General features: G+C 38.9%; 1 protein-coding gene across 3 annotated transcripts; it reads left to right on the forward strand.

Annotated features, from left to right (window-relative positions):
- Positions 1–212: 212 nt before the first annotated feature.
- Positions 213–13,542, forward strand: det1 (DET1 partner of COP1 E3 ubiquitin ligase). 3 transcript variants are annotated; one of them, XM_041796329.1, is made up of 9 exons: positions 213–306; positions 1,438–1,757; positions 1,835–2,101; positions 2,179–2,391; positions 2,973–3,196; positions 4,905–5,034; positions 6,638–6,828; positions 12,117–12,308; positions 12,878–13,542. In XM_041796329.1, the coding sequence occupies exons 2-9, from the start codon at positions 1,509–1,511 to the stop codon at positions 13,065–13,067; spliced, it is 1,656 nt and encodes a 551-aa protein (XP_041652263.1). In that variant the 5' UTR covers positions 213–306; positions 1,438–1,508; the 3' UTR covers positions 13,068–13,542. The 3 variants fall into 3 exon arrangements, with proteins under 3 accessions (XP_041652263.1, XP_041652262.1, XP_041652264.1); XM_041796328.1 differs by having other exon boundaries at positions 216–695; XM_041796330.1 differs by having other exon boundaries at positions 216–503.
- Positions 13,543–16,218: the final 2,676 nt, after the last annotated feature.

The following is a 16,218-nucleotide window of genomic DNA, read 5'->3' on the forward strand; positions in this document are numbered from 1 at the left end:
CACCTCAAAATCAGCAGGTGTGCTTCTTGTTCATGTGCAGCACTGTTAAAGTTATCTCACAAATACAGTCCAAGAGCCATTACAAACGTTTTGGCAGCTTTTTCATCAACAGCTCCTAACACAATACCACAAGCTGCAATGACGTCTTTCGCCTATTGGAGATTTAGTGGCGCTGATTAAAAAGCGGTGATCTTCTTCAGTCGGCTGTCTTCTTCTGTGGTTCTTCTTCTGCGGTTTCCTCTACGACTCACAAACATAGCGGCTTCTTCTCTGAGATTCCTCACTCAACAACGTATTTATACGGCTGTAGGTTGTAACACATGATGTTAGTTACTGAAACACTCTATTGAAATGTACCTGCACGATTTTGTCCCCTCTCCGCTTTCTAAAATACAAGTAAGCGGCCGGTAGCTAGCGTTAACAGTGAGTTGTCGTGCTCGTCAGCCAAACTTAGTACCTCTTGCTAACGTTTCACTAACTATCCAGCTGATCTCGGAGTACCGGTAAGGCTTCTCCTAAAGGCACTGACGAGCTCTCAAATGCATCAAGGGAGTGCGTGCTTACTGTGTCGGATGTTTAATGATAGTGTTAGCGGTGACTGCTCCTTCTTGTCTGTCTGGATGCGCTAATATCGCACGTCAGAAGTCTTCTCAGTGGCGTTAAACCAGAGTCCCCGTCCTCTCAACCACGTTATGGTATTTATTGTCCTATCTGTTTTTTCTTTGCTTTTTAAACACACACAACCATAACAGCCAATCGACGTATTCAAACCGAGATCAGAAAGCCTTGTTTTGTCAATTTGGCTTTAAGTGAATTTATCCGCTCTATGGGGTTTTGATTTAACGTGTGCATATGTATTTTAAAACACGTATGATGAAGTATTCTTGAAGATTTATTCACGGACTAAGGTCTTAAAATCAAAACATTACCTCTTATTTTCTCTCAGATGTCTAGACAGACTTGTATTTCTTCTCAATCCATCATTTTACCAAAGTGCAGGAACAAACTGAAATTGCTTTATCATGCTCTTTCTTGTAGAGGTCTGGTTATTTTACATACATAAGCAAGACTTATGAGTAAAACCTATTTGGAAATGGTTTGTTCATCATTTGGATTTAATATTGTGTTTTAATAAGCATGAGTTTCCTTGCAAAGTCAGATATTTATCGTTAGATTCTTTGTCTCAGCTGCCAAAAAAGCTCAACACTTTGAAGTGTCAAGGAAAAGAGACTCGCACGTCATTGCTTTATTTATACTGCAGATATGTTTTACTATTATACTTTACAGCATTAAGTCTGTAAGATGTTGAATCTGTTGCTCACAATTGGAATGGATTACCTTTACATCAAGTAATTGATTTGTCAACTTGTAAGCTAAAAATAAAAATGTTCTCTAATATTAGAACTGACATCTGCTTTTAACTCTCTCTTCCCTCAGATTATCCCCTTACAGCTCTCCACTTGTGATGTAGTCATCCCAGTGTTTTAGACCATTTCTTAAACCCAGCAATGGATGACGACACCAAAACGTTGAAGCCAAGACGAATCCAAAATCAAAATGTGGTCCACCGCCTAGAGAGGCGAAGAGTATGTTCAGGGCGACCTGGAGCTCATTGGTACAGAGTACGTTGCTTCCATCAGAACCTTTTCCCCAATTTCACTGTGGTCAATGTGGAAAAGCCCCCCTGCTTTCTGAGAAAGTTCTCTCCAGATGGACGCTGCTTCATTGCCTTCTCCTCTGATCAGACATCTCTGGAGGTAATGAGAGAAGGGAGATTTGTTTAAATAAGTGTTTGTTGCTTTATTGTCCTCTAATCCTAATATTCCTTCTTAAGATATATGAATATCAAGGCTGCCAGGCTGCTCAGGACCTTTTGAGAGGCCAAGAAGGAGAGACTCTGCTAACAGCCAATGACCAGCGCTCACTAAATATCAGAGGCCGCCTCTTTGAGCGCTTCTTCTCTTTGCTCCATGTTACTAATGTGGCTTCAAATGGAGAACATCTAAACCGAGAGTGCAGCCTTTTCACAGATGACTGTCGCTATGTCATTGTTGGATCAGCTGTGTATGTCCCAGAGGAGCCACCGCCTTACTTCTTTGAGGTACTGACACCACAAAACCTGCTATCAATGAAACACATAAATTATTTACTCCTATTCCTTATTCTGTCTCCCACCAGGTGTATCGAAATAATGAGTCTGTTACTCCCAACCCCCGGTCACCTTTAGAAGATTACTCCCTCCACATCATCGACCTCCACACCGGCAGGCTTTGTGACACCAGGTCTTTTAAGTGTGACAAGATCATCCTGTCCCACAACCAGGGCCTCTATCTGTACAGGAACATCCTGGCTGTGTTATCAGTGCAGCAGCAGACCATTCATGTTTTCCAGGTGACTCTTATACCTTAAAATCTTCATTTATATTATAAGAATCTGAGAATTTTAACTTAAAAGTGTGTTGTACCACTGATGGCACACCAGTGAACTGTTCAACTTGTTGATAAATCAGAGCAGTGCGGAGTCAGTACCTGTGCCAGCAATGAAAGTACTCTAAGCAGGAGGGCATTATTATGGTATCTAAAATGGATGGTAAGGTCAAGCAGATTTTCTTGTACAGCAAAGCAGAGTTTTCTGTTGTGGTGAAATGGGTTGTCAATTTTTGATGTCAAACACATACTTAGTTCACTTGTTGCCAACAAATGCCACAATACAAAGAATAAATGGCTGAACATAAATATAAACTCTGTTACTACACCTGCTGAATATTTAATTGTGAAACAACAGTGACCTAAATTTAATGTGTTTAGCTTTTAAAAAAGAAATGGGGTGTAGTAACAGTGCAGAACCTTGTCATTTTTTAAAAAGAAAATCACTATGACCTATAATTATGTGGTGATTATTGTGACTAGATAACTTTAGGTGGAAAAGTGGGAAAAGATTAAAACAGTGTCTTTTTCCTATCCATTTGAAAGGTCACTGCAGAGGGAACGTTTCTAGATGTGAGGACTATTGGGCGGTTTTGTTATGAGGACGACCTGCTAACTCTTTCAGCAGTTTACACTGAAGCTCAGGCTGAGAGTCAGTCAGGCTTCCCTCGCCTGTACACTGACAAAACCATCAACTCCCTGAAGCACAGGCTTCTGGTCTACCTCTGGAGAAGGGCTGAGCAGGACGGCAGTGCCACTGCCAAGAGGAGGTACACAACATTTTTTGGCTTTTTATTTTCTATTTATAAATAACTATTTTTAAGTGTTGATTTACTTCAGGGCTTGAATTTTCAATCAGGAATGTAGGTGTTTATTTCCCACCAGTCTATGTCTCCTTGCTTATTGTAACTAAAATTGTTAAATTGGGTCACATAACCAACATTTTTACAACTATGTATACGACCCAACCAGAGCACACCCATAAACTTCTTAGGTTTTTTTTTCCATTACCAAGAAATAGGTTTTAGTTTGGAAAGCCAACAGACCCAAAAGGCAAATAAAGATGGCCAATGATGTTTGTGGCCAGCACAAAAAGGTTGTGTTGTAATCTGAGCTAATGGAAGTTCAAAACAACCTCTACTATAACAAAATCTTTGATTTAGTTATAGTAGAGGTTGATTTAGTTGATCACTGTAGGTAATGTCTCTTCTGTAGATACTGTGAGACATTCTTTTTCTTACAAAATATTAAGGCTTCAAAAATCCCATTTTATTATGTTCACTTTTTATTCCATCAACACACAAATAATGCTGAGCAAGTGATTTGACTTCTAAAGTTTGTTGTAGCAAATTCCTCAACAAAGTGCATGAAGGGTTGAAGGGTGATCTGATGTATTCATTAGTTCCATTGTCACCAAATTTGATGATTGACTACTTAATTTTAATGGCCAAATACTACTTCCATAGTAGAAAGTAATACGATAAACATTTTTTTGTTTCACTGTCTTTGTAAAACATCATCAGCATTAAACACAAAGCTGGGCTTTGTGTTTTATGCTAATTAACAATTATAAAGATCCTGACCACATGTCCTTGCAATGAAATCAGTTCCCCCTTAAACTGTTGCATGGTTTCTTAGAAAAAAAAATTACAGTTCTGAGAACAGATTGATTTCTTACTCCCTTTCTCTTGTTCCAAGAAATAAGAAAATTTGTTGTTCTTAAGAATGCACCCTATCTCCTACAGTCCACATGTTTAAGTGTCCTTGGGCATGAAACTGAACCCCAAATTGCTCCTGGTGGCATAGTCTTGTTTCTTAGAATTTGTAAATAAGTAGGCACCTTATTAATCAGTCTCAATAGCAGACAATAGCAGTCCCTTGTGTCAGTGTGTGAATGGAGAGATTTCACATGTTAACTGTAACTGGTCATAAGACTGGAGAGGCACTTTGTAAGTACAGTCCACTTACCATTAACCCCTTTTTTCAATGGATCGCTGCATGTCCAGAAATTAATGGCTTAATGCTGTGTTGTGTCCAAGGTGTGTCTGCTTGAATCTATTCTTGTATACCCAGAAAAACGCACGACTTTCACTCTTGGAGCATTGGGAACAAACACCTTGATATAATTTACTTTATTAACATAAACACACCTACACACACACCCACACACCCACACCCACACACACACACACACACACACACACACACGGCAACATAGCAAGATTGCATACATGTGACATCTTCACTTTGCACCTGCTCCAGGCATCACCAATAAGCAACTGCTCAATCCAGCACTTACACTTTGTATGTATGTATGACTTTGACGAATAAAATTCAGTAAATCTATTTTCCCACCCTACTGTTGTCATCAAACTAAAGACTAATTTAGGGCTAAACTTGATGGTTTGATGGTATTGAAATGAAGCTAGATAAATTAAGTATCTGTAGAATTTACACAGCTGTTGGTTTTGTCCTTAGATTCTTCCAATTTTTTGATCAGCTGAGAAGGTTGAGAATGTGGAAGATGCAGCTGTTGGATGAGCATCACCTTTTCATTAAGTATACCAGTGAAGATGTGGTCACACTCAGAGTTACTGACCCCTCACAGGTAGGAAAATACAGTATATAATACATTGAGATTCCTGTCTGTGCTATCTTTCTTGCTTTTCCATGCATCTCTCCTGTGTATTGTTTCAGAAGATGTGTGAAAGTGATGTTGAATTCCCTTTCAAGGTCTCCAAGAACACCATTCTCTTACTGTCTCTGTTCAGTCCAAGAATTCAATCCTGGCAAAAATACAAATAGATCAAATTAAAATGTATGTTGTTATCATCGGTGTTGGCTCTTTAGCCGTGTTTCCATCAGGGGGTCTGGTTTGATTCAGTTCGGTTTGGTATGGTTTGGTACACTAAACCACAAAATAGTTAGCGTTTCCACAGACACCCATGCTCTCACTTGGTGGGCAGGGCTGTAAAAGCATGCATGTGAAATCACAGACAGCGCGAGTCAGCCGTTCCAGCTGCAGTTATAGAAAGGATGAGTCACAAAAATCAGTCAGGAATAAGCAGTAAGCAGCTTTATTTCAGTTGAAAGTGCTTTATTAAAAAAATAACTACATCTTTATTACGTTAACCGCTGTCAGTACAGATCCTAAGCTGATGGAATCCGTGTACAGAGACGGTTTGAGTCGTAATGCTACGTTAATATGTGAATCTATCTAGTCTAGAACAGTTTATACGACAAAATATGAAAGTTTAGAGCTGTACTGTGAGAATTCGCCGCATTAAAAATAAAGTGAAAGTTCAGCTGGTGTTAAAATCAAGCTAGATTAAGTCAGAAATCGGGGGGGCGCTGATGTCGTTTTAAAGTAGTCTGCAGCCTGAAGTTTTACGAGCCCATTCAACAACCACAGAGCGATTTTTTTCACTGGTTATCCAACGTAAGAAGTAGATTAATAACTAGTTACAGAAGGGAATGAACTGATCTAAGGCTTCGTATTCACAAAACTTCTGCATTAATTTAGTTTCTCATTCCTCGTGGATGGATCAGGCTGATGTGAGCCTTTGGGCACTGCTTTGTTGTACTGAAAATCATCCAGGTAAATTTCAGGAAACTTGATTTGTGGCCAGATACCAATATCCATAGACTAGGAAACAGTTTGGATCTCCGTCGAGTCCAAATATTTCCCATTTAGGCAGATATTGGTCCAGTTTTCTCCCATTGTCGCCCGTTTCTCACAGCGCATACTTCCGTGTTTGAAGCCCGGAGGCGAGCAGCTGAGCCGCGCGCTGACGTGCAGCCTCATTGTTGTGTGTGTAGCTTCACCTTTTTGGTACAGTTAGGTAAGATTGGCACCCCTACGGAAGGGTGCCGAAAAGTAGGATGGTACAGGTCAGTTTTTGGGACCCTTTCTCTATGGAAACGACAAAAAAAAAAGTGTGCCGTTCCGCACCGTACTGAGCCGGGCCACTCGGTGGAAACAACCTATTTGACTACCTTGCCTTTGTGCTACCAATAAAAATATGGATTCATATCCAAGAAGAAAATTAATATTTCTGTACCTACACACTGATATACTTTAAAGACTCAAGTACAAGAGAACTGACCACTCGTACATATTGATGGATTTATGTACAGCACATTTGTTTCATGGTCTTATACTTTAGTTTGCGTCTTTTGTCTCCAAACCCACCCCTCCTCTTCTCCTACAGCCATCTTTCTTTGTCGTATACAACATGGTTTCTACAGAGGTGCTTGCTGTCTTTGAAAACACTTCGGACCAACTTCTGGAGCTGTTCGAGAATTTCTGTGACCTATTCAGGAATGCTACACTGCACAGCCAGGCTGTCCAGTTTCCCTGCTCTGCTTCGTCCAATAACTATGCACGGCAGGTCCAAAGAAGGTACTGATAAGAAAAATTTCCTCTTTACTTCCAAAATATGATGATTGAATAGATCAGAGTTTTTTGGCAGATATACTTTAGTTAAAAAATGCAAACAAGCTGCTTGAAAGCTGTTTCCTAAATGAAACAATAACCTTGTTTGTAGACAAATGCCGTTATACGACAGTAGAATTCAACAAATTGCAAGTAGGGCAGATCAGCAATAATCTCTTGGAAGAAAAGGAAGGAGCTGTAGAACAAAATCTAGATTGACACCTATTAGGATGGTCAGTGTGGCTGAAGGAGCTATAATTGAATTTTGTAGTTTGACCTGCCAGTAAAGGTTACAAATATCTTGGAACAAGTTGATGAGGGAGGGCCAGCTAAAAAAGGTGGGGATTTAGGAAGATGGAAAAGATGAAGCACAGTTTTGAGTTAACTGGGCATATCAGATTTTTACCAACATGATTAGGTAATGTAAGCCCAGTCAATCTTGTTTTTTGTTTTTTTTAAACCAGAACAAAGTTGGGCGGGGGGGTAAATTTAAAACCACCAACCCACAGCTATATCTAACATGGCTGTATTTGCAAAAAGCGGCATGGAATCAATGTAGTTGTTTGTTTTTTCCAGGTCCAGGCATTGAAGCCTCTAATTAATAATTTGAGCTGTTATATTCATGCAGCAACCACCCATCTTGAGAAAAGCAGGCATTTTGGTAGTGCCCAAAACTATACAAAAAATATGACCGATCAAAATGTCCGGCAGAAAACATGCAAATGACCAGATAAGTAAATACTGAATACTTGCATATTATATTTTGTGTAACCTAGAAGATATGTTGCGAGAATGCATTAATATAAACTTAAAGTTGCCTAATCTTACTACATCTACTGTCCTGCGGTGCTGGGGTTATCTCCTCGGACGGCAAGCACATGGCTAATTATGTATGCGAGATGACGTCAAAGCAAATCTATCTCTCTGCGCGTGCGTATTGCTGGGGACTATGCAGGGAAAGTTTGACCAGAGCTTTCTCGTAAAGCAGAATTTTAATCTAAGTGAGGTTTTTTCTGGTTAACCAAAGGCTTAATATCATCAGTTGTACGGAGGGATTTTGTGTCATCGCTGCGAGTAATGAGGCTGAAACAAAGGGAACTGTATAGCTGAGCATCGTAAACACCAATGCAGCAGCAGAGAGAGAGAGGCCTACGCCGAGCAGAGTTGCAGTGGACTCCGATAAACTGCCTATGACCAATCCTCAGATAAAGTTGGATTGTAGTCAACACAGAATCACATCGTGCAGAACGACATGGACCGCTTGGAGCTTATAACGAAAGCTCTGTCTCTCTTCAACATAGCTGGCTGTCAATGCTTGATGTCATGGATGTCCTGGCTAATTAGCAGTAGCAGCAGTAGTCTTGGATAAGCCGTTAATAAGGGGAGGACTGGACTGGACTATCTGCTGTGGAGCTTTTGTCTTTTCGGGACTAGTCCAAATAAACCAGGATGGTTGGATTTCCAGCTTTAGCAGAGGTTACAGTTATATCATCATGAGGACTGATGTTAGCAACTGATGGTACGACTCATTTTTCATTTGAAATGTAGAGTTCTAACGTAGTGTCCAGTTAAGAGAGCACTTTTGTGATGTGTTTGGATGCTTCATTGTTGTCGGTGGAGGATGGTATTTGGCTGTTGTAAGCTGCAAAGTTATGATAGCGGCCAAAGTGCTAACAGGCTGACGGTGCTGCTGTGAAGCCAACTGTTGTTGTTTATGAGTTTAACGTGGGCGCATATTGTGTATCTGACTGCGTGTGTAAGGAAAAGTGTGCAGCTGTCATTTTGATACTGTAAACCACTTACACAAAAAAATAAGAGATTTATCTAGTTTGCTGCTGTTTATGCAGCAAAATAATGTTAAAGCAAATGTCTGGTAGTCGTTCTAAATGGCCGGAATTCTTGAGGACTGCCGGTCATTTTGAGCGGAGACAAAAAAGTCTAGCTGAAACGCTATTCGACTATTAGTCGACGAAAAGCAAAATCTGACGAATCAGATTCGACTATGAAAATCCTTAGTCAGAGACACCCCTGATTGGTAGGCTTTGTTCTTTGGACCCTCAGATGGCACTGCATTATATCAGACATGATTTTGTGATGGACATCACTACATGGACCCAGGAACTGATCAAAATGTAAATGTCTGTGACCACAGTTCATTGCTGAATTGAAAATGAAAGCTAAAACTCAACCATGCAACAAGAAAAATATGAACACAACAAAGAAGACCCTGAACAACTGAAATCCTGCATTACACCAGAATGGTTAAACATTCCACTTTAAATTACAGAGACTCATCTCATCAGTTCTCAAATGCTTTCTGAGTGTTGTTAAATAAAAAAGGGATTCAGCAGGGTGGTTAACATGACCCTGTCCTGTTTTTTTACATGTTACTGGCATAAAATTTGAGAAGGAGATACAATTTGCCAAAAACAAATAACATCAAAAATTGGATATGTTTTCTTATTGTTTTCAGTGTTTTGCAAATGATCACACCTCTTAGCAGTTGTGGATGCAGAGTATAAACTCGATTGGTTACCACATTAGTCTAATTCAAGAGGAATGACTGTGGTTCAGATGGTGGAGTTGGTCATCCCGCAATTGCATGGGTTCTGTCTATTTATTCAGTTTATTTGCTCTCGCTGCTACACTGGTGGCATGTAAATGTGTATGCCTGCAAATTGGATTAGCCAATAATGATGGCCAGTGTATTTATTTATCTGTTTATCTTTCAGGGACAATACATAAGCATTGCTGCATTTGGTTACAGTGCAAACGATGCAATGTATAAAAGACTTCCAGCCATGGCTAATTTGCAATCCTTGTCGCAGTTTACATTTTAAAGATATGACACAACAGATACAACCGAATAAAATGGACATAAAAGACTAACAATCACAGCAGACATAAATGGACAAACACATGATGCATAAAAAAGCAACAGCAAGGCAGACATGAGCTACGTTCACGCTGCAGGCCTTAATGCTCAATTCTGATCTTTTCTCAAATCTGATTTTTGTTGTTTTGCCTGTTCACACTGCAGTCAACTTCCAAAAGATCAGATTTGTAGCTCATTTAGAACTACTTACAAAAGTGTCCTGAATCTGATTTGAAAAGGTTAAATGTGACTTGCACTGTTCACGCTGTCCATAAAAAATCAGATACGAGCCACATGTGAGCAAAAAAGTTAGATTCAGGTCAGTTTTAACTGCAGTGTGAACATAGCCATAGACATGCAGCCACATACATGAAAGCTAAGAGTAAGGCATACATAAACATGCAGACTAATGACGATGACAATGACTAAAAATAACAATTGAGAGCAATAGGTGAAGTAACTAAGAACAAAGAGAACAAGGAGTCAAATATGGTGAATGATATAAAACAATGATAAGTCTGCCATCAGTGTATAAATGTGGAGTGAACGGGTAGGTGTGACCTGTTATAGTCATGGACGAGAGTATTGGCACCCCTGGAATTTTTCCAGAAAATACACCATTTCTCCCAGAAATTGTTGCAATTACAAATGTTTTGGTATATATGTGTTTATTGCCTTTATGTGCATTGGAGCAACACAGAAAATCAGAAGAAAAAACACAAAATTGACATTATTTTACACAAAACTCAAAAAATGGGCCGGACAAAATTATTGGCACCCTTTTAGAACTGTGGGTAAATCATTTAATTTCAAGCATGTGATGCTCATTCAAACTCACCTGTGGCAGTAACGGGTGCTGGCAATCTAGAAATCACACCTGAAGCCAGTTAGAATGTGTAAAAGTTGACTCAACCTTTGTGTTTTGTGCTTGTGTGTGTCAAACCAAGCATGGAGAAGAGAAAGAAGAGCCCAGAATTGTCTGAGGACTTAGGAAGCAAAATTGTGGAAAAATATGAACAATCTCAAGGTTTCAAGACCATCTTCAGAGATCTTGAGATTCCTTTGTCCACTGTGCGTAATATAATCAAGAAGTTTATAACCCATGGAACTGTGGCTAATCTCCATGGATGTGGACGGAAAAATTGACAAAAGAATGCCACGCAGGATAGTTGGAATGGTGGATAAACATCCTCAGTCAATTTCCACACAAATTCAGGCTGCCCTGCATACTCAGGGTGCAAAAGTGTCAGCTCAGACCATACGTGGTCATCTGAATGAGATTAAGTGCTATGGCAGGAGACCAAAGAGAACCCCACTGCTGACAAAGAGACCAAAAAAGACCAGACTGGAGTTTGCAAAAATGTACCTGAGTAAGCCTCAATCCTTCTGGGAGAACATTTTGTGGACAGATGAGACTATGGTAGAGCTTTTTGGAAAAGCACGTCATTCTACTGTTTACAGAAAATGGAATGAGACCTACAAAGAAAAGAACACAAGTACCTACAGTCAAACATGGTGGAGGTTCAAGGATGTTTTGGGGTTATTTTGTTGCCTCTGGCACTGGGCGCTTTGACTGTGTGCAAGGAATCATGAAATCTGGAGACTATCAAAGAACTTTGGGCCGCAATGTAGGGCCTAGTGTCAGAAAGCTGGGTCTGAATCAGAGGTCAAGGGTGTTCCAGCAGGCCAATGACCCCAATCATACCTCAAAAAGCACCAAGAAATGATTGGAGACAAAGCTGTAGAATTCTGAAGTGGCCAGCAATGAGTCTGGATCTAAATCCCATTGAACACCTATAGAGAGATCTTAAAACTGCTGTTGCAAGTAGCACCCTTCAAATCTGAGAGATCTGGAGCAGTTTGCAAAAGAAGAGTGGTCCAAAATTCCAGTTCAGAGGTGTAAGGAGCTTGTTGATGGTTATAGGAAGTGATTGGTTTCAGTTATTATTTTCCAAGGTGTCCAACCAAATATTTAGTTGTGGGTGCCAATAATTTTGTCCAGCCCATGTTTTGAGTTTTGTGTAAAATAATGTCAATTTTGTGTTTTTTCTTCTGATTTTCTGTGTTGCTCCATTGCACATATAGGCAATAAACACATGTATACCAAAAACATTTGTAATTGCAACAATTTCTGGGAGAAATGGTGTATTTTCTGGAAAAATTCCAGGGGTACCAATACTTTCGTCCATGACTGTATGTAAAAGCGCTTTAGTAGTCGGACATCTAGAAAAGCTCAAGTCCATTTACCATTGAATATTTATAGATCAAAGTGCACTTTTTACGGAAGGCCTGGCGTCCACGGTTATAGTCCTGAAAGAGACTGCTAATTCAGTGATGAACATATTTATTGCCCTGATACAGCTCTGTTTCTGTGCCTCAGATTCAAGGACACTATAGTAAATGCCAAATATGGCGGGCATACCGAGGCAGTGCGGCGACTTCTAGGTCAGCTTCCTATAAGTGCCCAGTCTTATAGCAGCAGTCCGTACCTCGATCTCTCCCTCTTCAGCTATGATGACAAGTGGGTGTCAGTAATGGAGAGACCAAAGACCTGCGGTGACCACCCCATCAGGTACAGCCTCTAGTCAACATGAATGAGCTGTATTTCTAGTGAAGAAAACAGAATCACATTGTCAGTGTTCATATTGTAACTAAGATTACATACATGATTATTAATTAAGCTGAAAGCGTGGGTTAAGGATTTTTAGTAGGCTATGTTTTTTTTATTGTCACAGTAGTACTAGAATCAAATTATTGTTTGTCATTTTCCAAGAAAATGTCTGTCATCTCCACATTACACATATTTGTGTTATTCAGTCAACAAATTACATTTTAGAACTGGAAGTTGGGATGGGTACCTTATTAATGGTAATTTATGTAAATATAACAAATTGGCTTATTATAGCATTGATTATTTGTTACAACTTTATAGTTACACTAACAACATTTGACTTTTTAACTGATGAAAGTTGCAGTTTTGCTTATTCAATATTAGATTTTTTTTTTTCATTAATTAGCTGAAACTTTACTCTTCCAGTCAGTCTCAGAGAAAAACATTGATGAGCATTCAGTAACCAAAAGAGTGGAATGAATGAAAACTTAAGTTAAACTATTTCCTGTCTCTCTCTGTCACCCCACAAGGTTTTATGCTCGGGACTCTGGCTTGTTGAAGTTTAAGATTCAGGCAGGCCTGTTGGGACGGCCAGTAAATCATGCTGTGCGCCGCCTGGTTGCCTTTACTTTCCACCCTTTTGAACCTTTTGCCATCTCTGTACAGCGCACCAATGCAGAGTACGTGGTCAACTTCCACATGAGACATGTATGTGCATGAGGAGTTGCTGAATATGAACTGACTGAACACTTTAATGGACACAAGATGGAGGACTGTTGGACATCTGTAAGCAACTATGAGTAACAATTCAAAAAACAAGTGAAGAGTTTGTGCTGTTAGTCTTCCTCTCCTGTTCTAAAGAGATCACAAATCTTCTTTCATTTTCCTTGTTGTGGAAAACGAGGGTCTTGTAATTTTTCCCGCTTCAGACACAGTTCCCCAGCCCCACCCTCCAGCAAGAAGAGAGGATAGCTGTTCTACCTTCACCCCTCTTATATAAAACCAAAGGTGATGTCTTACCATGCTCTGAAAGATGCACATTTAATTGTTTATCTAGTTGGTTTATGGTCAGCTGCCCATCTAAATGTCTTTTACGTGCATGGAAATGGAAATCATTTTTTATGTGTTTTTACACTATTTTTACCACTAATATTGCTTGTATATATTTTATGCCAATAAAATGTCCAAATACCAATCTTTGTTTTTTGCCATATTTTAAGTAGAGTAGGGAGTTGTAAGTAAAAGGGATCCTTTTGAATCATACAGTACTATTGCTGTGGTTGAGATTACCTGTAAATATTGGCTAGTCCATTTTTCCTCTCTACAAGTATGTGAAAGAGGTTGTGCATGGCAATTCTTTGTCCAATCAAGAAGCTGGGTCTATAAAGCTCTATAAAACACTTTCATTCCCTTTTTATTTTATCTAAATAAATAATGCTCATTTGTCCATTATCACAGCCTTTCCCAAACTTCAGTACACTGCGGCCCAATTTGAGACCTGAAAATCTTCTGGGGCCCACCAAAAACCCTTATACAACCATAACATGATTCTTATCTTTTATTTATTATATTTTTGTTTCATAAAGAGGGAGTTTCAATGCAAACACTTTGCTTTTAGATACATCAACATTACTCAAAGTTTTTTGTGGGGTCACAAGGTACAAGTAATGAACCCTTGTCCTTTTGTTTTAATTAGGCATCTGCAGAGTCACTTAAATTTTCTTTTCTCATATTTTTCTCTTTAAACATGCTTTGTTGCAAAGCAGACTCTTCAAAGACACCGATTAATTTTTAAATTTAGGACTTAAGCAGCGTAGTAGAATGGTTAACACCATTTTGTTATCAGACAAAAATCTAAAAAAAAATGTAATCAAGTAACTTACAGTACAAAAGTTTAAAATGTGATTTTTTAAAATTTCAGATTTGTAGTTATTGTAAAAAATAAAAAAAAAACCTCTTGAAGCCCACATTTTGCAAAGCACTACTTTAGCAGATCTAGTACTGCTTTACATTAGGTGATCTCTTAAACATCTCAGATTTGCATCTTTATTCTTGTCAGCCTCATAATAAGCCTTTACCCAAATTTACACAATAAGAATAAACAAGACACATTCTACATTTTATTTTTATTTAGTTTGACCACTGATCCCAACATTCTGTTCTCCTTCAGTATGAAGGATAGAGACATCACATGTTCACATGACTGCCATCTATTCTGGAAATACATCAGATTTCAACTCAAATATATTTTTCCTAACCCATAAAAACACACAAAAATTGAATCTGCAAATTGACTAACATGCCTACTCCTTATATGAATGCATGTTTGTAAATACTGGCTAAAACTCAGAATAAAAGCAAATGCACACAACCAATTAACTGCAAAGCTCATGGTTGTATGGCAAACAGGTGCTGAGGGATTAAGTGTTCTCCTAGCCTTTGGTTACACACTACAGTTTACCTGGGAGGTGTGTGTGCTTAGGAGACAGACTAGTAAGGGTTTAGGCAGAAAGAAGATGGCATTTACAGATGAAAAGCTGATTGCAGGGTGAAAGAATTAGAGAACGGTGAGAGACAGGTAAAAAAAAAAAAAAAAAAAAAACAGGGCTATGGAGCTTAAGATATGAAGATCTATCTGGCCTGTGTGACCGTATCATACAGCTGTTTGGTTTTGCATAAGCACAGTACTATCATGTAGATCACGGCTTAAGGAGGCCACATTATGTCATTGTCATTATAGTGTTTGTGTAAGCCAGTGTATGACAACATGCTGTGATAATCAACTAATTACAGGAAGTGCACACAGTAGGCAAAGACTTCATATAGGAGACACATTGTTACCTATAGAATATGAGCAGGAATTCATGTTAAACTGATGGTGAGGAAAAAATGTAGTTCTATTATGTTCATGGTTCTGTGCTACTTTTATGTTTTCACTAAATCAAAAAAGCCAGTCATGAAATATAATCTTCCCTTACATATGAAGTAAGCAATTACTTTAAAATATGTATTTGCCATCTTTTCCGTATGTCTAAATGCCTGTTAGGATGTAGGACACGTTTGAGTTGAAGTTACTGCAAGAGTCTTCAGTTCAAAAACAGAAATTATTGCATTACTCAATGCCTCCCAGTAGTACAATAAATATATTGTACCTACCTTATTCCCGACAATCAAGTAAACCCAGAGCCTTCTCTCTGACCTTGGTTGCTACGGAAACATAACTGCTCTCTGCTTGGTAACCCAGTCTTTTCTAATTGCTGTTGTCTTGGCAACAGTGCAACCAATGTAATCCAGTAAAGGCCACAATCTTGTTTCCTGTAGCAGAACTTACCTTTTTTGGAGCAGTCCCTAAACAAACATTGACTTTCAATCAATCAAACAACAAATGTGTTCAAAAATCTGATATTGTGGTACATAGTTTGCAGCTTTGGATTTACAGTTTTTAATTTTGCAAGGGCTACAATGAAATACAAATACAGAGTGTAAAAATATATGTAGTCTAAGAAAATAAAGGTAAAATGTTATTTTTGTGGACACTAAATAGAAATGAGTGACCAGTTAGGAGGAACACTGAATGTCAATTTTCAGGCTCCCCTTGATAGTTAAACTCAACTTCATTTTGCCTGAGCCTAAATCTCAAGACATACCATAGCCTTAAATTTGCCAAATTGCTGCTCTAATGCATGATAAAGCACCTTGTGTTGTTGTGTCATGTATAGTTGTAGTAATAATGTATGGCTGTACAGACTCCCAAAGCACACCTAGACTTGCCATGACACACCATTTGAAAACCACTGGTTTAAACACAGTCATATAAAGTGTGTCTATCAGAGGTCAAACAGGAGTAGTAGGGAAAAACAAATGCAAGGAA

The sequence above is a fragment of the Cheilinus undulatus genome, linkage group 9 (genome assembly GCF_018320785.1).
Source record: "Cheilinus undulatus linkage group 9, ASM1832078v1, whole genome shotgun sequence".
In the NCBI taxonomy this organism is placed as follows: domain Eukaryota; kingdom Metazoa; phylum Chordata; class Actinopteri; order Labriformes; family Labridae; genus Cheilinus; species Cheilinus undulatus.

Bases quoted from the DNA above. Each gene is read 5' to 3' on its own strand.
- det1 (XM_041796329.1), top strand. From the start codon at position 1,509: ATGGATGACGACACCAAAACGTTGAAGCCAAGACGAATCCAAAATCAA. The intron at 5,035-6,637 runs GTAGGAAAATAC...CTTCTCCTACAG, and splicing joins GAGTTACTGACCCCTCACAG to CCATCTTTCTTTGTCGTATA. The intron at 12,309-12,877 runs GTACAGCCTCTA...TCACCCCACAAG, and splicing joins TGCGGTGACCACCCCATCAG to GTTTTATGCTCGGGACTCTG.